Source organism: Mus musculus, chromosome 12 (assembly GCF_000001635.26).
Source record: "Mus musculus strain C57BL/6J chromosome 12, GRCm38.p6 C57BL/6J".
Classification (NCBI taxonomy): domain Eukaryota; kingdom Metazoa; phylum Chordata; class Mammalia; order Rodentia; family Muridae; genus Mus; species Mus musculus.
Genome location: NC_000078.6, coordinates 98,505,617 through 98,530,175, shown reverse-complemented (window position 1 = coordinate 98,530,175; position 24,559 = coordinate 98,505,617). Strand labels below are relative to the sequence as shown.

The window sequence follows — 24,559 nt, the reverse complement described above, 5'->3', positions numbered from 1 at the left end:
ACACAGTGCTGGAGAAGGAGCTGAGAGTTCTACATCTTGATCTGCAGGCAGCAAGGAGAGACTGTCTTCTGTAGGCAGCCAGGAGGAGGGTCTGATTCCATTCTGGGCGGATCTGGAAGAGACCTGAAAGTCCACGCCCACAGTGGGACACCACTTCCTCCAACAAGGCCACACATACTCCATTAAGGCCACACCTCCTAATAGTGCCATTCCCTATATCCAGGCATCGAAACACAGGAATCCATGGGAGCCCAAACCTATTCAAACCACCTCATCCTCTTTTTTCAGGATGCTTGCTTTCTGGCTTGCCTAATGCTTCTTATGAACTATGGAGTTGTATTGGATTGTAGACTCATGGAAGGGAGTTGACTGGACGACCACTTCCCAAGTCCTAAATGCCTTATTCTCTGGGCTCCTTCTCACCCTGTTATTGCCGTTGTTTCAGCTCTGCCCGTGCTTTATAGATGCAGAAGATCTTGGGATGTTCAGGAGGAACCATGTACACACTAGTCCTCCAAATGGAGTTGGTTCATTAAGCCTCAAATGAACCTTCTCCTTTATACTCTTCCAGCATGGGCTGTGCGGTAATGGAGCGTGGCAAGAAAAGCCTCAAAACCTTGGGTATCTCAAATCCAAGTTTGTTCTTAGTCAGAAGGGAGGCAGACTAGAGGGAGAGTTTGTTTCCTTAGGGTGAGAGATGACTCACAAAGAGTGATTTCTTTTCTGACCTAAAAACTATTTCATGTAGATGAATAAAAACGACTTTCAAGCACCCCATTAAGAGGACAAGAGAGCCCAGAACCAAGTGTTGGGAACACAGTGCAGTGTCTCCTTCTTTATCCTTTCCATAAACCACTCACCCCAATGCTGCCCAGATCATTTTGTCTTCTGAGGACTTTATCACTTGAGCCTGGATGTCTGCGTCTGAAAACACGCAACAGCAGCAGGTGCACCTCTGCATGCTGATTTACCAACATCAACTTTTCTTTGGAGCAGGTATCTGAACTGGTGATTTTATGTGTGGTATGGAGGAATGGATAAATTCAGGAGTGGAACAAACTCTAGTCAGGAGCCTCCCACTTATAAGCACTCATACATTCTACCTTGAAGCAGAGAGATAGATGATCAATCATTCTAGGGTTTGGTGGATCAAAGAGGGCTTCTCAGTGGTGGTGACACTTATGAATTGTCAGAATTTGTCAAAAAAAATTGGAGTAAGGAGAAGCAGGGAAAGGGAGAACAAAGCCATGTTTCTCCGGGACAGTGGTATAACTAAGGTGGCACCGTGTTGGCTGGCTTGGGTTTGGTTGGAGCAAAGGTTGTTTGTAGGGGTGTGGAAGTGGGTGGGACCGGGAGATAGGTGAGCGCCAAGTCCTGGATGGGAGTCTTTGGGTAAGCCACAGGGAGTCTGCTTCCTACTCTGGACATGTGCTACCTGCAGTAGATCTGCTTTGCCTTTGCCGGACAGCTCAGACAGCTCCGGATAGCCGTGATGTGCAGGATGGAAGTGAGTGAGAGGGGATCAGGAGCTGAGGCCGTGACTCAGGTGAGAGAAAATGGGCATCTTGTTGAGAAGGTGGGGGAGGGCAGGTAGGAGGCAGGGGCCAGCCTGTTCTCAGCCATCTCATTCTCTTTCCATTGGCTCTCGAGGGTTTTGGACCTTGGTCTGCTCTATCTTGAGTTTACTGTTTAAGGTTTGTAATATTTGTATTAATTATACATTACAGTCTGTTTCATGTGACCTTTTCATACATATACATATACATACATATACACATATACATATGACCATCTTCACCTCTGATTTTACTCACCCCCATTCCTGTTGACCCCTCTCCTCATGTCAACTAGCCCCCTTCTACATTTTTTCTTTTCTCTTCCTTTCTTTTTTCTTTGCTGTGACTCAATGAATTTCATCATGGCAAGGGCAGAAGCTGTTATCCACAGACCACAGACAACTAACCATTGGCCATAGCACTGAAAAGGATGTCTCTCCTCCCCCCCAGCATCTATTAAGGGCTGATAGATCCTAAGGAGGGTTGAGTAGGCTGGAGTTCAAGACTCTTTTACAGTTCTGCCATGTTGAATTCCACCAGGCCATTTTCATACCATTTTGTAATGTACTTTCACTGTGTCCTACTAGCCTCCCCTCCCCCACCCCCTCTCCCTGTTAGTCCCTCCTTTTCCCCCATACAATGTCACTTCTACTTGCCTATAATCTGTATGTACATAATTTTATATATGTCGCTGTAAAATCTAGGGCCCACAAATGAGAGAAAACGTGTAACATTTGTACTCCTGAGGCGGACTTAATGTAATTGTTTGCAGTTGTATATTTTTCCTGCAGTGACATAATTTAAGTTTTATTTTGTTTTGTTTTGTTTTGAGACAGAGTTTCTCTGTGTCCTGGCTGCTCTGGAACTTGTATTGTCGATCAGGCTGGCCTCAATCTCACAGAGATCTGCCTGCCTCTGCCTTTCAAGTGCTGGGATTAAATGTGTGCACCACCACAGCCTGGCTCAGGATTTCATTCTTTATGGCTGGGAGCAACTCCATGTGTGCATAGCCCATGTTTCCTACCCATCCTTCTGCTGATGGACGCCTAGGTTGCTTCCATAGCCTAGTGACCATGGAAGGAGCTGCAGCAATCTGCTGAAGCTTTGGGGAGGATGGAGAGAGAAAGCAGTGCCTCTCAGAAGCATAGCTGCCTTTGCAGTGGTACTGTGGGGCTTGCTCCTCCGTTTCCATAGACCAGGCTGTATTTCCTTTCTCAAAAGGACTAGCTTGATTGCCTTTACAGTATGGAACCTTTACCCAGAGGGGCTACATGGAAACAGGATGAGCCAGGTTTGGCTGCTGGGGTATCTGGGATCTAAGGGGGCCACACCTCCCTTTTAATGACTGGCTGCCTTATAGGTAGGTATGGTTGGAGCACTGGAGGTGGATCTGTTGGCCTTTCACCTCTCCTGTGTTCTTCCTAACACTTGACCCCTCTAAGTTGAAAGTGAATCCCACCTAGGCCCGTGGAAGCCCTTTAGGGAGTATGAGTGAGGTTAAGGCCAGGGTTCCTGGCATTCTATGAGGCTAATGTGCAGGTGTCTCAGGGAAGATTTCAGGCCTTGCTCATGTGTGGGAGGTGAAGTAGGGAGGCAAGAGGGAGTGGATTGCCACTTCCAGTGCGTGCACCCAACCATTGTTGTCCTTTACCTGGGTTTTCAGGAAGATTCACATTGCTGGATGGTAATGGAAGGTCTGAGGAGGCTGTGTTTCAGGCTTTCAAGAGATCTGTAGCCCTTTAGATGCGCTTTGCTCTCAGTAGTGTGACGGAGTGGAGGCACTCAAGGGTAGGTATCTGAAGCCAGAGGCAGGCTTGCCTCTGTTTACTAAAATGGTTACTCAAGCTCTTCTCTCTGGCCTTAGTTTCCTTCTCTGCAAGGGGTGTGGGGGGGAACAGGTAAGAGTCACTGCCCTCCATAAGGACCTTGTGAAGCTAAGATGAACACATGTATGCCTAGGCTTGTGCCAATCCCACTGCTATTTCTGAAGGCAGGGATGCATTTTATCTACTCATATACCCCCTGTACCAAGCATGGAACAAGGCAAGCTCAAATGTTTATTGATTGGATCTATGAAAGAATGATACAGTAAAGTCTGCGGCACATGGCGAAACCACTGGGAAGTTATTCAACCACCAAAACCTGACTTCCGCATGGGCGCCTGTTTTCATCCCCACACAGGTAATGATAAAGTAATGTCCTGAACACTCGTGAGAAACGATTTAAAAATGAACACGAACGGAAGGGAAAATTCTTTCCAATGTATTCTTTCTTTCTTTCTTTTTTTTAAAACACTCTTTGATGGAGCTGGAGAGATGGCTCAGAGGTTAAGAGCACTAACTACTCTTCCAGAGGTCCTGGGTTCAATTCCCAGCAACCACATGGTGGCTCACAACCATCTGTAATGGACTCCGATGCCCTCTTCTGGTGCATCTGAAGACAGAGACAGTGTACTTACATAAAAAGCAAACAAATCTTTAAAAAGTACTCTTTGAGAGTTTCTGCCCTTCACCCAACATCTCCTTTTATATCGGCTCTCTACAGCTCTTTTACTGCTAAATGCCTTTCTGTGGAAGCTGCAAAGTATGATAGGCCATCACACTATGGGATCTGTCCGTTATTGATATGCTATATGGGAAAAACTTCAACACTGCTAGGAAATAGGAGTTTCCTCCGCAGATCAGAAACCATTTTCATGCCAGTCTTCCTTTGAGTTTTAACAGAAGGGCCTCTCTGCCTGAAACTGCCTTGTTTCTTAGTTCTTCCTTTCCTGTGCTCGGCCGCAGAAGTGATTTCCAAGTTAGATTCTTCTCCTTTTAATCCTGGTTCTGCAATCAGGCCACTTGACCTTGGCTTCGTCCTCTAAGCTGTCTGGGTCTCATTTTCTTTCTCTCTGTGGTGAAGCTGTGATGGCTGTGAGCATGCCCTTGCAGGCCTCCAGTTAGAGGGCGAGCAATTCACCAAGAGCCAAGGGAGTGTCTGTGAAATCCGTTGCCTGCCTGAGTTGTACAGCAGGCGCGCTTCTTCTGTGAGCTATTCTCAGCCAGATTCGAACTTGCAAGGCTGACGTGGTAGAATTGTTCTCCGGAGACCCAGAACTTCCCAGATGGCCAACTTTGGCTCAAGAATTCCTTGACAGGTTTTTCCAAACCTTTCTTAGATAGCAGGTGGTCTAGAATGCTCCCATCCATTCCTCTCCTCCCTCTCCACTCTCTGTTACTCTGGGGCAGACTAACATAGAGCATTCGTGTCTGATGGCTGTTTTACCTCTGCAACTCCTTCTTTTTCCCATTTGCATTTCCCTTAGTAAAAAAAAAAAAAAGAAAAAAGCATATTTAGCTCCCCTTTGGCATCTGCTTCTGGGAGAATCCAGAAATGCAGAGTGTGACAAATGACGTAATGAGGATCGATGCAGTGGTATCAACCCTGTCACTGTTACCACCACTGCTGCCGCACCCCCATCTCCACTCCCCTCCCTCCCATCACCGCTGCAATCACCACCGCCACCACCACCAGCACCACCACCAGCACCAGCACCACTACTAATTTATGCAGTTTCATTTCTTTGCAAAAGGCAGAGACCATTATGACTCATCCCAGGTCACTAGGCAATTTTCTGTTAAGAGTGAGAGCAGCTCTAGTTTTTTTTTTTTTGAGAATAAACAGAGTAATGAAAACACCCTCTGAGAATGTATTCAACCTCGAGGGAAGCAGACTCCAAATCCACTTCTAGCTGCTGAAATGTGCGCTCCTATTTGCTAAAGCAGCCAACTCCATTTTTAGGCAAATGCACAAAAGGTTTTGTAACATTCTGAAGTCCTTGCCAGGACTCCTGACATCTGCAAATAGACCCCAATCAGCAAACCAGGGCAGCTCATTTGCTGTCCCTGAAAGCCCTGTGAGGTTAAAAAGAAGTGGCGTTATTATTCACATTTCCCAGAGAAGCAAACAGAGAAGCTAAGCGACTGTTTCAAGGTCACCTAGTCGATGATGGTTTGAGGATAAAACTGTTTTTTGCTCCAGTGCTTTGCAAACTGAGGCATTATCAGATTTGATTCAAACCCTTGTTCCTGGGGACAGTTCTTAGCAAACCGGTACAAAGAACTGGCCTAAAGCCTAAAAGAACTTTCCCAAGGCCAGTTCCACCTAGCGTTGGGAGTGCTGACATTTCTGGAACTAGCTCTTCTGCACTGGGAAAAGATCTGCCCACAATGGTTTCTTAGTCTACAGCAAGCAAAGGTAAAACAATCAATATCGAATAGTAGGTAAAGAAAAACAGCAATTAGATAGTGAACCATCAGATAAGGTGCTTACCACTCTAGTATTGACGACTGGAGCAGCCTGATTCAGAAAGCAGACAAAAGGCAGCATTATCAAATTGGAGGTGGGGCTACAAACATTCAGCAGAAATCAATGGGGTGGGGGGGGTGCGGGGGGGGGGAGGCCCTGTGAGGCAGCTGGCTGGGGTTTCCCAGGGAGAGTTCCCTGAAGAGCTGGGTGACCTCGCTTGTGAGGCTTTTGAGTGAATGAACAGACAGAGATACACATTACCCCGAGGCACCTGAAATCACTGGAAACAAGCAGGGAAGAAGCTAAGGCAGTCGGCTGGAGTCCTGAGGGACAGAGCTCCGGGTCTAGAGGATCCTCTGCAGGATAAACTTTGCCTTCCTGTGCCTGTCAGCATGTCTACCCCCATAGGATGAATGATAGCAACCTCATAGTTCATCTTGCTGCTCCACAGACACACTACTGTTAATGCCCTTAGCGGTTTGCTGCTTCCTTCCTCGTTGGTACAGAGCTAAGAAGCCAGCCTTCCCCGGGACAGTGTGATCTTGACAACTATTACTTCCTCCTTCTCTTCTTTCTCTTCCTCTTCCTCCTCCTTCTCCATCCTCCTCTCCCTCCTCATCCTCCTCTTCTTTCTCTTCCTCTTCCTTCTTCATTTTTAAGAACTCCATATATAATGAATTTTGATCATATTTATTCCCGTCCCCCAATTCTTCCAAAATCTACCTTTCTTCTCTGCCCATCCAACTGTTATGCCCCCCTCACCCCCTTTAAAGTCAAGTTCCCTTTGTGCTGCCTATACACTCTTGGATGTGTGCTTCTTCTCTCACAATGATCCCTGAGCCTTGGGAAGAGGGGTGTGACACAGTTGTCCCATTGAGGACTGATTATTCTGCACTCTCTTATTCTCTGCATCCTGACAAGTTGTGGACCCCTGTGCTTATGACATCTACTGCAAAAGACGTTTCTCTGATGAAGACTGAGGGATGCACTAATCTGTGGTATAACAATTAGTCTTTAGGAGTAAATTTAATACAATGTCTATTTAGTAGAATAATAGAGGAGGTTCACCCTTAGGGCCTGTGCTCTGTCTAGCCACAGGTTCTTGATGTTTTCAACAGGCTTAGGCTGCACATGACAATATATCTATACACTGCACATTATATTTGGCCTTTAAACTGTTCATATGATGTTACAGGGCTTTTTGAACCTTATTAAGTTATTCTGTAATATATAAAGTAGATTGATTGAATACACTTGGGGCCAAATGCAAACAAAAACTAGTTATCTGTAAGCTTTAAAAAATTTTTTTTATAGTTCCATCCCTTTCTTATCTGATTAGCTCGTACATCTCATATCAAGCTACAAGATCATTTATTTTCCCTCAAGTTTAACGTTTTAATAAATTTAACTCATTATTTGTTTTTATCATAACCTACTTTCCTTCTCAAGGAGTTGAAACCCTTTTTTTGGAGTAGGGTGCAGTGGCCACTCTTGGCAGCTTCAGAGCTTTATTGGGACATCAAAGGACTAGAGGAACCCCTCCCTAGGAGGACACTAAGAAGATGTGGAATGTATGATGTTTAGGGTTAGGGTACTACAGATGATTCTGTTGCCCTTGGGGAAAGTGCTCACAGTGGCTAAGAGTAGGCCTTCCTTAGTCAGCATTGTTTGAAATTTTAGGGCTTGGTGTCTGGGGTGCTAGCTATCGCAAATGAACAAGAACCAAGGACACAAAGCAAATGGAAAGATCCAAGGTATGGCTTGATGTCTCAGAGTTCAGTCTGGGAGAGACAGGACACTATGTTGGTGCACAGCAATTTGTTGAACTCTGGAAGCAGAGCTCCTGGTCAGCTGTCTTAGAAGGGAGGAGATACATCATGTAGTCTCTTAGGTTCATTCAGTGTTAACCAAATGCTTATTGTTGAGGTAATTAATGTTAATACTTATTGTGGTGATAACTCTGAGGTTGTGGTTGTGTAGTAGCAATTAAAATAATCTCTAGTAACAATGACAATGACAGTAGGAAACAAACACCCTTCTTTTGGTGCTGTACCAAGAACTGAAGATGGACTTTCTGCTGAGTCATGGCACACACCTCTAATCCCAGCATTTGGGAGACATAGATAGGAGAACTTCAAGGTTAAATCTAACCTGGGCTATACAGTGAGACGCTGACTAAATAAGAATAAAGAATGATCTTCTCTGACCCCCAAAGCAAACAGGCTGGAGGAGAGACAGGCTGTGGAGAGGCTGGTGAGTCTGCACAGAAGATCCCAGAAAGATTTCACAGGGGAGGCAGTTTTGGGCTGAGAACCATGTGGATGTGGGATTGTAGATTCTGGGCTACCGTGGGGAGGTAAGAACAGGCCTGCTTTTCCATACTGGTGCATGGTCATTGCTTTTAGACTGACAGTGCTTGTCTGCATTGTGTGTGTGATCGCACTGTGCCGACTCTCCATCCTTCCATCCGTACTGCCTTATCCGGTCATCATCAGTTGACTGTCTACCATGTGCCAGACACTGTGCAGGTCCCTGGGGACACAGAAGTGAGGTGGGTGATATTTATTTCTTGGGGCTGCTAGTGAATGATCACAAACACAGTGGCCTCAAGCAGCAATCTATAATTAATTGGTTTCTTTTGGAGGCTTAGGGGGAAAACCATTTTCTAGTGGGACCATATTGCTCAACCCACAGTTACACAATTCTCGGCTCTGCCTTTGCCTTTATCTCCACGTGTATTACTATCACGTGGTCTTGTGATGACAGCCACAGTCTAGGACAACCTCCTCACCCTTGGATCTTTAATCACATATTACTATGGAAGGTAGTGTTTGGACAGGTGCTAGAGCTAAGCTGTGGGTATCTTTGGAGGCTTTTTTTTCCTGTTAACCCTGGGGATGGGAAGAGATGCTTTCAGAGGTAAAATTTAACTCAAGATTAATGGACCAGAACTGGGTAGAAGTGGAAATAGGAAAGTGACTTAGGAGGCTGCTAGGTTGGTCTAGAGAAGACATAACGATGGCCAGATGAGTCTGGTAGCCATGGATGCAGAGGCAGAATGGATGAGAAGGTCGGGCAGTGTTAAAGAAAAGCTATCCTAGACAAAAAAACCTCTCCTCAATGTCTACATAGGCAACTGAGAACTCGAGTTTAATGTCTTTAGAGAGACATCAAAGAACACAACACCTAATAGGATTGAATGATTGTAATTTATAGACTGTTTGGAGACCAGACAGAATTTTGTATGCACATTAAGTCCAAGAAGAATTTATTATTGAATGAATGCTGAACAGTAATATAGAGTCAAAGATGGATGGCCATTCTGATTTCAAAGAGAAAGACTGATTTCTAGGGCCTATAAAAACATATATTCATAGACAGATTTTTTTTTTCTAAGTGCCAGCCCCCTAGCCAGGTGTGGTCAAGATCAGGCCTGTTTTCAAGGAAGAATGACGGGACACAATCCCCTTGACAGCCCCAGTACAGAGTCGGAGCAGCTTAGCCTCACTGGGGCAGTATGATTTGCTGCACGTGTGTGCTAAGACTGTATTTACACCACAGCCAGGGTGCTGCCCAAGCAGGGCATAATGAGAATCAGGATAATAAAGGCACGAACAGAGCCAAGTGCCTTGGTTGCTCAATGCTGCACAAGACAGATATCTGTAGTACATGGCACTACCTCCAACCTCCTGCTCTGGCAGACAAACTGCCAGCTTAATGTGTTTATTTCTAAGGTAATGAAATTGCCTTTATAGAAAACTAGGGAATCTTAACGAATTCTGTGTTCTGAGCACCAGGGGAAAATTCATTTCCAGTGGCTTCTTATTGGATGACAATCGGAGGAAAAAAAATTCAGTTGCTAATAGCCCAGCGGTGGTTACACCAAGGCCATTGCATTTTCTATTAGGCAATGCACTTGGGATCTATTTTATCCTTATTATTTTTTCAGGCAAGAGGGCTAATTGACATAAGCCATCACTCTTGCTTCCTTCTTCAATTATAGCTAACTCTCTCCTGATGTCCCAAGCCTCTTTACCATGTCTGATCTTTGACCCTTCTTCCTCAGCAAGGGACCAGCTTCTTTGCTTCATTTTGTGACAGGCTTCTAGCTCTGTATCTCTCTCTCTCTCTCTCTCTCTCTCTCTCTCTCTCTCTCTCTCTCTCTGTGTGTGTGTGTGTGTGTGTGTGTGTGTGGCTGTGGGGTGGGGAGTGTATGTATGTGTTTGTATGTGGATTTATTTGCATGTGGCAAATGCAATGTGTGCCTATGTGTGTGTGTGTGTGCCAGTGCCTGTATGCTCACGTGCGTGTGTGGAGGTCAGATGTCAGTGTTAGGTATGTCCTACCGTTCTCCACCTTATGTTTTAGAGACAGTGTTGTAGAAAAATTTAACCCTAATCTGGGGTTTCTACCCTGCCTTGACCATTTAGTTCGCTTATAAAAGACAACACAACCTTTATATTTATAATAAGCCTTTATTAGAACTAATTACTTACCATATTTTATCTGGGCTGCTCTTAACTCCAATTAGTCAGCCCTCATGACCATGCTTTCTTGACTCCTAACCCATGGCTCCTTTTCATCTCTCCACCTTTTCCCTCCTCATGATCCCTCCAACCCTCAAGGTGGACCCTATCTTCTCTCTTGTCTTCACCAATCAGGGATAACTTGTGGGGCAAGGTTACATAGTTATACTTGGGTACTTGTTACATAGTTATTCTGGGTACTTGTTACATAGTAACATAGTTATACTTGGGTACTTGTTACATAGTTATACTTGGGTACTTGTTACATAGTTACATAGTTAAACTTGGGTACTTGCAGACTCTCATCCTGGGAACACCCAGGCTTTGGGGGCCAGTACTTATAACCACAATACATATCAAAAGATCAAACCTCAACAATTTCTCATTTCTGTTGACCAACAAACCCCTGGCATCTTCTTGTCTCCACCCCTCAGTGTTAGGGTCACAGATGTGGGCTGCTGCACCTCTCCCCAGTTTTCAAGATGGGTTTTTATTGTCCATTTGGTCTTTGCTTCTGTTCTGGGACAGAATAGCGGTGTATTCTTTTTCTGTTTCTTTTTCTTTGGTTGGAATGATAAGCTTGTTTTTCAAAAATGGTGGTTTGTACCTGTTTGAACATGGGAGCTGAGGGAAAAGATGAGGTATAAATAAATATGGATAGCTTTACAGTTTGGATCCTTGTAGGAAAATATAAGTGTTTTAAACTCAACCGATACTCTTTCCTGTAGAATTAGGACTCCTGATGCTCCCTTTTAAGAACTCATTAAAACAACAACAACAACAACAAAAATCAGATACTTAACCACTACTAAAATTCCCCAGCTGCAGGCTTGGTGAACCAGCTTTGCCTTCTCACATTTGGAAAGGCGGCTGAAGGAAGACATCTGTTCTTTGTTTCTGATGAGTTTGGTGTTATGTTTTTATAAATGAATTCTCCTCTCTTCTCTCCTCTTCTCCACCTGCTTCCTCAGTGGCCGTGCCTGCAGCAGCCCCACCAGTGTGCCAGCCCAAGAGTGCCACTAACGGGCATCACCCTGTTCCTCGACTCTCCATTTCCTCTCGAGCCACGGTGGTAGCCAGGATGGAAGGCGCCTCCCAGGGAGGCCTGCAAACAGTTATGAAGTGGAAAACAGTGGTTGCCATCTTCGTGGTGGTCGTGGTCTACCTCGTCACTGGTGGCCTTGTCTTCCGGGCCTTGGAACAGCCCTTCGAGAGCAGTCAGAAGAACACAATCGCCTTGGAGAAGGCAGAATTCTTGAGAGATCACATCTGTGTGAGTCCCCAGGAACTAGAGACACTGATTCAGGTGAGTTTGGAGTCTGTCTAGCATGCAGCAGCCTTTGGGGGGGGGCATGATGGGGTGGATGTTGCTGTTGTGGGTCACTGAGTTTTGTCTTTGGCGATCAGGGAAGTCTTTTCTGGAAACGTCACATGTGTGATATTTCACAGAAGCCAGCAATTGAGGGGTGTGCCAATGTGGGGGAAGAGGGACCATGAACTGTGACTAGGCTGCACTATGTATCCCGTGTTTTCAGATCTGGTGGACAGACATGGCAGCAGGCAAAACTGAGTTTAGATTTTTCAGATTCAAGAACACCAATACATGTTGATTACCTCTAGTCTGAGGTCTCTAGGAGAGAGCTGGGACAGCAGGGTGGTCCCTAAAACAAGGGAAGGGAGACGTGTGAATAAGCACGGGTGTATTAAGCAGTTCGGAGTCAAGGAATATGAGAGAGAAACAGTCAGCAGATATGTAGATGAAGAAGGTATTTGTGGATCCTTGAGAGAGTTGCTGAGTGCATTTATGGGGGAGAAATAATAAATATCACAGCAACAGTAGTCACCAAACTGGTTATTTTTAAAACCACATGCCAGACACTGTGTTAAGACCTTTGTATTCTCTGAATATCAGTGGAAGAAAGCCACAAGAACATGGAGGTAGAGAACGTGGGATGCCACCAGAGGACGGTAGCCAGCATCGACAGAGGTAGGGGTGGGCTTGCCACAGGTGGACGGGGATGGCAAAGGAGTAGGCTGGAGGAGGAGAGGGAAGCGGTTGAGAGCCTGCTGTAGGACTCCGACCTCGGAAGTGAAGGAGATGAGATGCTTCAGAAGTTGAAGTTAGGGCTCCTCTTCAGGCGGCCTCTTGAGCTAGAAAGACGGAGCAGGAGGCAGTAATACTCACGGACACAAGGATGAGTCCTCTACCCCTGTGTTTCTGAGTTTCCAAGGTTTGGAAGGAGAGGGTTAAAAGAAGATGGCTTGCATAATTCCCTCTGGCTCTGGGGTCCAGGGCTTAGAATTCTGATAGATGACACATCTCAGGATTGCATAGTGTTCACAAAGCTAGACTAGCCTATTCATTTATTTCCAATGATACAGATAGGGCAAGGGAGTTCAGGGGCTATATAGGATTTTCCATCCTCAGGGTAACCAGCCTTTAACTTCTTGTCTTGACAGTGTGGCTCCCTTCTTAAATAAGTTGGAAATCAAGCTCCCTTCTCTGAATAAATGAGATCCCATACTGCTTTTCTTCAGGTCTTACTAAAAAATAAAACTTTAAAGTACAAGGGCAGTGTTTTATGCCACTCTTTTTATAATAATTCATTTCTTTGGATATCTTTGACTTTTTAACTCTGCCTTTTGTGAAGAAAAAAAAAACCTGCCAAATCTGTGTTAGAAGCATGTTGTACAAATTAATGTAGAATCTGAGACCATCTACACCAGATAAAATGAGAGAAATAACTGTGGAATATATTTAAGTAAAAGTATAATTATATTTACACATGCTGTGGTATGTGGTGAGGACCTTATATTCAACTGCAGTGAATGTCATAGCCTGAAAGATGAGCTGTTTTGAGTCTAAAATTTAGACTCTAAGCCATGCTAAGTTTCTTCTTTAGACAGTGAATCCATGAAGAAAGGGAACGTGGCTTGCTGCGTTTATACATGGTCTATATGTTGCTTTGTGTCTGATTATTTCCTCATAGCTAAATACTTTGGGAAATGTCAAAGCACATCTGAAACATTGCTGATACCTTAAGATAGCAGAGCTTATTCAGACACCGACCAATAATTAAGTATTGTTTTATTGCCCAGACTTTGACTCTCTACTCCATGAAAGGACTCAGAGGCACAAATGAAGTGTGGAAGAACATGTGGGCCCTCAGTCTGGTGATGCTGTTAGCCTGGGACTTTACAGAACTCACTCAGTTTTATTTTGTTTGCTTTTTATATGAATTTACTTTAATTAATCTATAAAACCATATATAAGTTAACCGAACAATATTCTGCAGAATGTTCAAATCTGGGTAAATGTATTTATCTTCTTAAATATTTGTTATTCTTTTTTTTTAATTAGGTATTTTCCTTGTTTACATTTTCAATGCTATCCCAAAGGTCCCCCATACCCACCCCCCCCAATCCCCTACCCACCCACTCCCCCTTTTTGGCCCTGGCGTTCCCCAATACTGGGGCATATAAAGTTTGCAAGTCCAATGGGCCTCTCTTTGCAGTGATGGCCGACTAGGCCATCTTTTGATACACATGCAGCTAAAGACAAGAGCTCCTGGGCACTGGTTAGTTCATATTGTTGTTCCACCTATAGGGTTGCAGTTCCCTTTAGCTCCTTGGGTAATTTCTCTAGCTCCTCCATTGGGGGCCGTGTGACCCATCCAATAGCTGACTGTGATCATCCACTTCTGTGTTTGCTAGGCCCCGGCATAGTCTCACAAGAGAGAGCTATATCTGGGTCCTTTCAGCAAAATCTTGCTAGTGTATGCAATGGTGTCAGCATTTGGAAGCTGATTATGGGATGGATCCCTGCATATGGCAATCACTAGATGGTCCATCCTTTCGTCACAGCTCCAAATTTTGTCTCTGTAACTCCTTCTATGGGTGTTTTTTTCCCATTTCTAAGAAAGGGTAAAGTGTCCACACTTTGGTCTTCGTTCTTCTTGAATTTGATGCGTTTGGCAAGTTGTATCTTATATCTTGGGTATCCTAAGTTTCTGGGCTAATATCCACTTATCAGTGAGTACATATTGTGAGAATTCCTTTGTGATTGGGTTACTTCACTCAGGATGATACCCTCCAGGTCCATCCATTTGCCTAGGAATTTCATAAATTCATTTTTTTAAATAGCTGAATAGTATTCCATTGTGTAAATGTACCACATTTTCTGTATCCAGTCCTCTGTTGAGGGGCATCTGGGTTCTTTCCAGCTTCTGGCTATTATAAACAAGGCTGCTATGAACATAGTGGAGCATGTGTTCTTCTTACCGGTTGGGACATCTTCTGGATATATGCCCAGGAGAGGTATTGCTGGATCCTCCGGTAGTACTATGTCCAATTTTCTGAGGAACCGCCAGACTGATTTCCAGAGTGGTTGTACAAGCTTGCAATCCCACCAACAATGGAGGAGTGTTCCCCTTTCTCCACATCCTCGCCAGCATCTGCTGTCACCTGAGCTTTTGATCTTAGCCATTCTGACTGGAGTGAAGTGGAATCTCAGGGTTGTTTTGATTTGCATTTCCCTGATGATTAAGGATGTTGAACATTTTTTCAGGTGCTTCTCTGCCATTCGGTATTCCTCAGGTGAGAATTCTTTGTTCAGCTCTGAGCCCCATTTTTAATGGGGTTATTTGATTTTCTGGAGTCCACCTTCTTGAGTTCTTTATATATATTGGATATTAGTCCCCTATCCGATTTGGGATAGGTAAAGATCCTTTCCCAATCTGTTGGTGGCCTTTTTGTCTTATTGACGGTGTCTTTTGCTTTACAGAAGCTTTGCAATTTTATGAGGTCCCATTTATCGATTCTTGATCTTACAGCACAAGCCATTGCTGTTCTATTCAGGAATTTTTCCCCTGTACCCATATCTTCGAGGCTTTTCCCTACTTTCTCCTCTATAAGTTTCAGTGTCTCTGGTTTTATGTGGAGTTCCTTAATCCACTTAGATTTGACCTTAGTACAAGGAGATAGAAATGGATCAATTCGCATTCTTCTACATGATAACCGCCAGTTGTGCCAGCACCATTTGTTGAAAATGCTGTCTTTTTTCCACTGGATGGTTTTAGCTCCCTTGTCAAAGATCAAGTGACCATAGATGTGTGGATTCATCTCTGGGTCTTCAATTCTGTTCCATTGGTCTACTTGTCTGTCACTATACCAGTACCATGCAGTTTTGATCACAATTGCTCTGTAGTACAGTTTTAGGTCCGGCATGGTGATTCCACCAGAGGTTCTTTTATCCTTGAGAAGAGTTTTTGCTATCCTCGTTTTTTTGTTATTCCAGATGAATCTGCTGATTGCCCTTTCTAATTTGTTGAAGAATTGAGTTGGAATTTTGATGGGGATTGCATTGAATCTGTAGATTGCTTTTGGCAAGATGGCCATTTTTACAATGTTGATCCTGCCAATCCATGAGCATGGGAGATCTTTCCATCTTCTGAGATCTTCTTTAATGTCTTTCTTTAGAGACTTGAAGTTCTTATCATACAGATCTTTCACTTCCTTAGTTAGAGTCACGCCAAGGTATTTTATATTATTTGTGACTATTGAGAAGGGTGTTGTTTCCCTAATTTCTTTCTCAGACTGTTTATCCTTTGCGTACAGAAAGGCCATTGACTTGTTTGAGTTAATTTTATATCCAGCTACTTCACTGAAGCTGTTTATCAGGTTTAGGAGTTCTCTGGTGGAATTTTTAGGGTCACTTATATATACTATCATATCATCTGCAAAAAGTGATATTTTGACTTCTTCCTTTCCAATTTGTATCCCCTTGATCTCCTTTTGTTGTCTAATTGCTCTGGCTAGGACTTCAAGTATAATGTTGAATAGGTAGGGCGAGAGTGGACAGCCTTGTCTAGTCCCTGATTTTAGTGGGATTGCTTCCAGCTTCTCACCATTTACTTTGATGTTGGCTATTGGTTTGCTGTAGATTGCTTTTATCATCTTTAGGTATGGGCCTTGAATTCCTGATCTTTCCAAGACTTTTATCATGAATGGATGTTGGATTTTGTCAAATGCTTTCTCAGCATCTAACGAGACGATCATGTGGTTTTTGTCTTTGAGTTTGTTTATATACTGGATTACATTGATGGATTTCCGTATATTGAACCATCCCTGCATCCCTGGGATGAAACCTACTTGGTCAGGATGGATGATTGTTTTGATGTGTTCTTGGATTCGGTTAGCAAGAACTTTATTGAGGATTTTTGCATTGATATTCATAAGGGAAATTGGTCTGAAGTTCTCTATCTTTGTTGGGTCTTTTTGTGGTTTAGGTATCAGAGTAATTGTGGCTTCATAGAATGAGTTGGGTAGAGTACCTTCCGTTTCTATTTTGTGGAATAGTTTGTGAAGAACTGGAATTAGGTCTTCTTTGAAGGTCTGATAGAACTCTGCACTAAACCCGTCTGGTTCTGGGCTTTTTTTGGCTGGGAGACTATTAATGACTGCTTCTATTTCTTTAGGGGATATAGGACTGTTGAGATCATTAACCTGATCTTGATTTAGCTTTGGTACCTGGTATCTGTCTAGAAACTTGTCCATTTCATCCAGGTTTTCCAGTTTTGTTGAGTATAGCCTTTTGTAGAAGGATCTGATGGTGTTTTGGATTTCTTCAGGATCTGTTGTTATGTCTCCCTTTTCATTTCTGATTTTGTTAATTAGGATGCTTTCCCTGTGCCCTCTAGTGAGTCTGGCTAAGGGTTTATCTATCTTGTTGATTTTCTCAAAGAACCAGCTCCTTGATTGGTTGATTCTTTGAATAGTTCTTCTTGTTTCCACTTGGTTGATTTCACCCCTGAGTTTGATTATTTCCTGCCTTCTACTCCTCTTGGGTGAATTTGCTTCCTTTTGTTCTAGAGCTTTTAGGTGTGTTGTCAAGCTGCTAATGTGTGCTCTCTCTAGTTTCTTTTTGGAGGCACTCATAGCTATGAGTTTTCCTCTTAGGAATGCTTTCATTGTGTCCCATAAGTTTGGGAATGTTGTGGCTTCATTTTCATTAAACTCCAAAAAGTCCTTAATTTCTTTCTTTATTCCTTCCTTGACCAAGGTATCATTGAGAAGAGTGTTGTTCAGTTTCCACGTGAATATTGGCTTTCTATTATTTATTTTGTTATTAAAGATCAGCCTTAGTCCATGGTGATCTGATAGGATGCATGGGACAATTTCAATATTTTTGTATATGTTGAGGCTTGTTTTGTGACCAATTATGTGGTCAATTTTAGAGAAGGTACCATGAGGTGCTGAGAAGAAGGTATATCCTTTTGTTTTAGGATAAAATGTTCTGTAGATATCTGTTAAGTCCATTTGTTTCATCACTTCTGTTAGTTTCACTGTGTCCCTGTTTAGTTTCTGTTTCCATGATCTGTCCATTGGTGAAAGTGGTGTGTTGAAGTCTCCCACTGTGGGATCAACTTTTGTGTGTGTGTGTGTGTGTATGGGTGTATGATTTCTGTATGTGCATATATATGCTTGTGTGCATTCGTGCACATATATTTAGAAGCCAGAGGTCAACATTTGTTGTCATTTTTCAGGAGCCTTGTTGGTTGTTGAGCTCTTTCACTAGACTGGAACTAGCCAAGAGGGCGTGGCTGGCTGGCCAGTGAGTCCAGGGATTTTTCTTATCTCTGCCCCTCAGGGCTGAGATGACAAGTGTATACCACCTTGTCTGATTTGTTTGTTTGCTTGTTTTTTTTTTTTTTCATGGATTCTGGGTGTGGAACTCATTTTACCAAGCAAGCTATTCTCCCACCCCTGAGACCAACTCTTACATTCTGTGTATGAGTGAGACTGGGCCGTGGTTTGTTTACCTCTACGGATCCTCTGAGGCATGAGGTGTGTACACACCTAAGATGGCGTGATCATCATCGACAAGGTGCTGTAGACAAGTGGGCATTTTGCATGCATTACATCATTCGGCCTTCTGCATGATGTGTGCCTTGGCTTAGGTGGTGGTTCCTCAGAGTCTCAACAGCTGAAGGTGTGGCTGACGTCTGGAGAGCTTCTTTTCAGAGTGACTGCACAGCGAGGACCCGATCTCATCAGTGGCTGGCTCCATTGATGGATTCATACCTTGATGCCATTATCAGGAGGTGGTGGAAACTAAGGGGCAAGAACTAGTTGGAAGGAGCAGGTTGAGTGAGGCCTGCTTGTCTAGGCGAGCTCTTAATGTCTTGCCTTCCAGTTTCCTAGCAACCATAAGATGAGTAGCTTTGTTCCACTACATGGCTCTTCTTATGCTGTTCTGCTCCTAGTAGTGGGACCATGCAACCATGGCTGAAAACCCCCACACTGTGGCCAAAATAACAGTTTTTTTTTTCTTTTAAGGTAACTCCCTCAGGTACTTTTCATGGTGATGAGGCACAGTATTCTAAGTTATTATCCTCACTTGTTAAATGAAGAGACACATTCTAAAAGAGACAGAGGAACTTCCTAAGCTCTAAAGTGTCGGAGTCATCTGGGACTCAAAGTCATGGGTATTAACCTGCCTCACCCATTGAACCCACAGTTGTTCTATGGTGAACTTGATTCTCTCCATCAAATACCTGCCTGTATTCAATCTTCCCATCATTTAGAAAAAAAACAAAACAAACAAAACAAAACAAAACAAACCCAAAAAACCTACTGCAGTGCCTTGCATCTAACAGCAAGTATTTTCTGTTTCTTCTCTCTGCACTCACTGAGTATTACTTAGACCTGGGATATTTTCTGATATCTGTGTACTATGGCTTAGGTGTTTATTCTCATGTCTATGTACAGTCTTTATTAGGATACATGTTAAGTAGCTTAAATCACTACGTAGGTGCCAATCAAGCATCAGGGGATTGCGTTTGTCCTTCAAGTATTGATGCTTCATGTGCACGCAAGCATTCGCCCTTGTGGATAGCTGTACACTGTCTCCGCACAGCACCAGGGACAGGGCTTCTAACAAGTGTCATGTTTAAAAGTGGCTTTCCTTGAGCAAGGGTTTTCTGTGAATTGTGTGATCTGTTGGAAAAACGATATTATTGCATCTCACTATAGTCCGGAAGGAGTGACCAGTGGAGAGAAAATTAGATTTCCTGGTCAGAGTGCATGACACTGTCATGAAACAAAGATGGAAGGTGTGGTTTGGATTACTGAGATCAAATATAGAATTCTCAAAACAGCACTATTCTGACAAAAATGCCCAGATAGCTTGGAAGAACCAAAGCTGGAGATGGATTTTATGATAAATTGAATCACCTCGATAGCGTGAGACCCCTGAGAGACTGACAGTTCACTGTCCTCTGGAGGCAGAAATCATCAGCTGTGATGGAGGAGATGGCTCATCCCTCACTCCGTCAACACACGCGTCCATCTATACACTTAGTCTTGGAATTGCTACAAAACTCCTCCGCAAACAGGTTATGAGTTAGGTGCTGGAGTTAGACAGGATGAGACACAACTTCAGTAAGTCCCTAGCCTCCCTGTGCTCTAATTTTTATTGTCAGCAAAATAAAAAATCTGCCCCTTGAGTGCTAGAAGGCTAAAAGCAACAATCCATCAGGCAGGGTTTAGACTGTGGTGCACAATGAGTGATCAGAGGTGGCTAGTGATGGGTGCATCTGTGTTTCTCTCATGGAACTTCAAGCAGTTGTTCCTTTAGGGGGCAGTATTGGAACTGATAGATCGAACCCAGGATCCACCACATGGCAGAGAAATGATCCAGCACTGGGCTGTATCCGTAAGCTAAAGCAGTGTTTCCCGAAGGAGGCATGGAGGAGGGGGATGCCTCTGTGGTAACATTTAACTGTACGTGGCAACATTTTTGGTTACCACACAGCAGAGGTACTATAGATATCTAATGGGTAGAGGCCAGGAAGACCACTAAATACCTTAATAATTCCTCATCAGGGATAGTCTAGTTTAATGACAAGTACATTGGAAAGCCATAGAGGAAGAAGTATGTAATCAATAATTTGGATTCTCTGGATTGGAGCTATTTGAAAAATGTTCCCAAAGCGGCTAGGGAATCATATATCTAGGCATGATTTATGGGTATTTATCTCCCCTCACCCCCACAACTATCATCCCAGCAAGGCTATCTTTGGTGCTCCCATACAGATGAGGAAACAGGACATGGGGGCGAAAGGGGGGAGTTCTATGCTCAGGGTTACCTGGGTAGTAAGTGAGAGATACAGAGGTTTGTTGCCAGGCAGTCTTCTGGCATTATCTCATACCTTCCACCAATGGGGAGGTTCATTAGGTAGACCATAGGTTAGACACTGAAGAACATCTCAGTGACTGGATTGAACACCACAGTGGTCAGCTGTTTGAACTGAAATGGATGGGAAGGGGCGAGGGGAGACAAGTTAGGAAAAATGGGGTAATCTGGATTGGCCCCTCTCAGATTTGCAGAGGAGTTTGGATTTTATACTATAGGAAGTGATGACACGGTAGCTAGGAAAACCAATCTTTTCTCAAAGAATAAGATGAGTTGGAGAAATGAGAAGTTGGAAGACCAGTAGGGAGATCTTAGAACATCATGTATAGTACAAAGGAGGGCAAAGGGTAGGAGGGTTAGAAGCGGGTGGATTTGCCCTTTTACCCACTGAACCTCAGACTCCTCCTCATTGTCAAGGGAGTAGTCAGTCTTCACAGGGATTCCAGAGAATGCCGAAGGTGATACATGTCTGGAGAGAACCTGAATGCTATTGGCACTCAGAAACCGCTGTCCCTGACCTGACCAATGGTCTTGCTTCTCCGGTGTGACTTGCAAGGACTGAATGAAATGACCAAAGGTAACTGTGCTCATGTGTTTCTTTCGCTGTGGAGTGAGGTAACTTATATGTGTTTTTGAACTTGGGCTTCCATAGACGTGAAATAAATAGACGGGGTAAAGACATTCTCAGACGTTGTCCTGAGAATGTCTTTACCCCCGATGCTCTCGGGTGTCATCATTGCTTATCTTCCTGTTCCCAGTGCAATTGCACCAGACGTGTCTGCACTGACTAATTTAGGTGAAAGCCATCAAACATCTGTCCTCTGCAATCCAGGAAGCATAAAATCCTGAGGAGGCTGCAGTGACTGACAGGGGAAGGAAAGATGAATAAGCTGTGGGGACGATGATTTGTTTCTGTCGTTTGTCAGGGTTTGTGTTGTTGGGTGTTTTGTGGCTTTGAATGTCCTCAGTGGATCTCATGTGGCCACTTCGCAGCTCTTTCTTCTGGTAGGTACGCATTCCTAAGGGGAAGTATTTTATAGGAGAAGGCTGCTTGTTACATAAGGTGCCTACCAGAGAGGACATCGACAGTTTTTATTCTAAATGCCTGGATGTCACAAGGATTTATTCTGTCCTCATTAGAAAGCATTTTTGGAGGTAGCTTGGTCTCACTCTAGCAGAGTAAGGATAAGCAGGCTGCCTCATTGCCCGAAAGTCAACTTTTTTTTTTTTTTGATACACACACTTCACTGCTGCCTAAAATAAGTTGCATAAATTCTTAGAACTCTCTTGACCTTAACATTGGCACCTTCTGTTTGTGGCAGTCTTTCTATCTGAAGAATCCCATAATTTCCATTTGCCCAACATGGGCCTGGTCCAGACTATGATGGAGTATGTGGTAGGGTCTATTCCTATCTTGATGCTTCTTGTCATGGCCTTCATGACTGGGCCAGGGATATTCTAGGCAAACAGGAACTTTCTTACTGGATTTCACTTTATGTTTTCTTTTTCTCATGCATGTGTGTGTGTGTGTGTGTGTGTGTGTGTGTGTGTGTGTGTTTACTTGAGGGGAACAAAGGAGGGATTTGGATCCCTTGGACCTGAAGTAACAGGAGGTTGTGAGTCTGTAAGTGTTTGCTGGGTACCCAACTTGGGTCCTCTGGAAGAACAGCAGGTACTCTTATCAACGGAGCCATCTCCCAGCCCCCTTTTGACCGCTTACAGATTTTAAACATTTCTAAATGGAGTCTTAGGTGCTTTACCCAGAACCCAGGTCTTGAACAGTATTTGATGAATGCTATTTGACACTTCTCTTGAGTATTAATTGTATAAATGAGTGTTAGTGTGAGTGTGTGTGTGTATGTATGTACTAGTACTGTGAGATATAGTATATATATTATATTATAATCTATATCTACATCTATATCTACATCTATATATCTTACAGTAATATCTGGGCTTCACATGGCTCTTCCCATGCCCATATAGGTGACCATCTTCACCGTCCTATTTTACAAAGGGTAACTAATGTTCTTGTACCTCTGTAGCAGCAGGATGAGAAGAGATTCAAGGGAGACTTAAATCCTGCCCTTTAAACTTTAGAGTCATGCTCTTTTAATTAGGTCCCTGCTTTGGCAGGGCACAATGGGCCAGTGGTGTACATGTACATGATCAAGAGCTATATCGCCTCACTATGGGGAATATCTCACACACAAATGGCTGCTTTGTGGGACTCGGAAGCTTGCCCTTGGACATGCGCAAGGGTGTCCTTCCTCCCTCATGATTTTGTAACCTTCCTGACCGCAGTGTCTATGACAAGGATCTGGGGCCGTCCTGTTGATTTCTGATATGAATTATGCTTCTTGGGCTTGATCCCACCATGCTTTCGTCCAAGAGCATTGACTTTACGATGTGGGCAGCTGCACGAGGGAACCGGATTCTAGGCTGTGGGCGATTTGGTCCGGATGACTGTAGCTGCTGTTCTGAAGGTGGGATGAGGTAGAGGCGACACAGACTTTCCTTCAGAATCAAATGTGGGGTAATTGCATGGTTCTTGATCATTTTTTAAGGCTGTAGGGGTTGCCATTTTTCTTCTGCTAACACCTCAGCCACTCACGGACTCATCCATTTAGTGACTGTGTTGATGGTCCACTGTGTGCCAGACGTGATCCCAGATCCTGGGGATTGGACGGCGAATCAGAGATACGTGAGGTCTTTGTGGTGAATCAGACAAGTGAGGTCTTTGCACATTTGGGGTTTATAAGTGAGATGACCTACCATTCCCGTTCTGTGCTTCTGTGGGACCTCTTGACTATTATTCACCTCTTTCAAAGCATCCTGGCTTTAAACAAGTTCTATTTATGGACAAAGGGAGAGACAAGACATGAATATTATCATGCAAGTATTTGTAAGTAAAATGAGGATGAGCAAGGAAACCAAGACCCTCCATCTCCCCAGGGCAGTGACTAAACTTGTGCTACCATGCCTGGCCAAAAAACTCTTCTCTTAAAATTTTATATATTTTTGTTGTACTAGGTATTTTATTTAGGGACTTGAACAAACTAGGCAAACATTTTGCTACTAAGTTTGAGTCTCTGGCTCCAGAAATTTCTTTGGTTGCTAGGAACTACAAGTCCTTCAATTCTGGCCTAGTTGTGAACACTGCTTCTCCCGATGATGTTTCTGTCCTGGCTGTGAGTGAACAGAGTCCCTTGGTCTCTGCTGTCCCCTGTGTCTCCATGTGTTTAGGAAGCATAGTAAGAAAAGCACAGTGTCTTCATTAAGGATTTCTATAGCTATGAAGAGACATCATGACCATGGCAATTCTTATAAGAAAGCATTCAATCGGGGCTGGCTTACAGTTAGTGGCTTAGCTCACTATCATCATGGCAGGAAGCATGGTGGCAGGAGCAGACACGGTGCAGGAGAAGGAGTGTCTCAGGCAGCAGGAAGAGAGAGTGATACTGGGCCTGGCTTGAGCATCTGAAACCTCAAAGCCCACCCCCACCTCCAGTAACACATTTCCTCTAATAAGGCCACAGCAATGCCAACTAGGCCATGCATCCTAATAATGCCACTCCCTATGAGCCAACAGGGGCCATCATTTTCAAACCACCATACACATGGCTTCTGAGATATTCATACATCAGGCTGTGATTCCAGAGTCCTCCCCCCCCAACCCTAGGCTGTTTTTATCCATCAGTCTTGTCAGCAGGTGAACTCTGACAGTAACATTTAGGTTCTTAGTGCCCAGGGACACAGCTCTGAGGGGTGACATCATTCTTCCTGGCTGGTGATTGGCAGTGAGAGGGGTTGGCCTTTCGTCAGCCACTCAGTCACACAGAGGATTCTTCAGCATGTGCAAGATCAGGCCTGCAGCCCGTGGCCTGCCTCTGCAGGCTTCCACTTCGTTATTATTGCTTCTCCCTCCAGGGCTGTGGGCTCTGTCAATGTTTTGGGGAAAGGATCTCAAGCGTTTGAGCCAGACATTAAAG

At 44.0% G+C, this 24,559-nt stretch overlaps 1 protein-coding gene and 1 long non-coding RNA gene across 9 annotated transcripts in view; one reads left to right on the top strand and one right to left on the bottom strand.

Annotated features, from left to right (window-relative positions):
• Kcnk10 (potassium channel, subfamily K, member 10) overlaps positions 1–24,559 on the top strand; it is a 148,782-nt gene that overhangs the window by 48,038 nt on the left and 76,185 nt on the right. For all 8 annotated transcript variants that reach the window (XM_030246941.1, XM_011244181.2, XM_006516257.3 and 5 more), the window contains one exon: positions 11,344–11,678. In XM_030246941.1, the coding sequence (XP_030102801.1) occupies positions 11,344–11,678 (335 nt within the window). The remainder of the gene's footprint in view (positions 1–11,343; positions 11,679–24,559) is intronic.
• Positions 3,593–6,332, bottom strand: Gm40893 (predicted gene, 40893). Its single transcript, NR_136759.1, has 3 exons — positions 6,118–6,332; positions 5,871–5,897; positions 3,593–4,858 (listed from the first exon to the last, which is right to left on the bottom strand). It is a non-coding gene; the product is annotated as a predicted gene, 40893 (long non-coding RNA).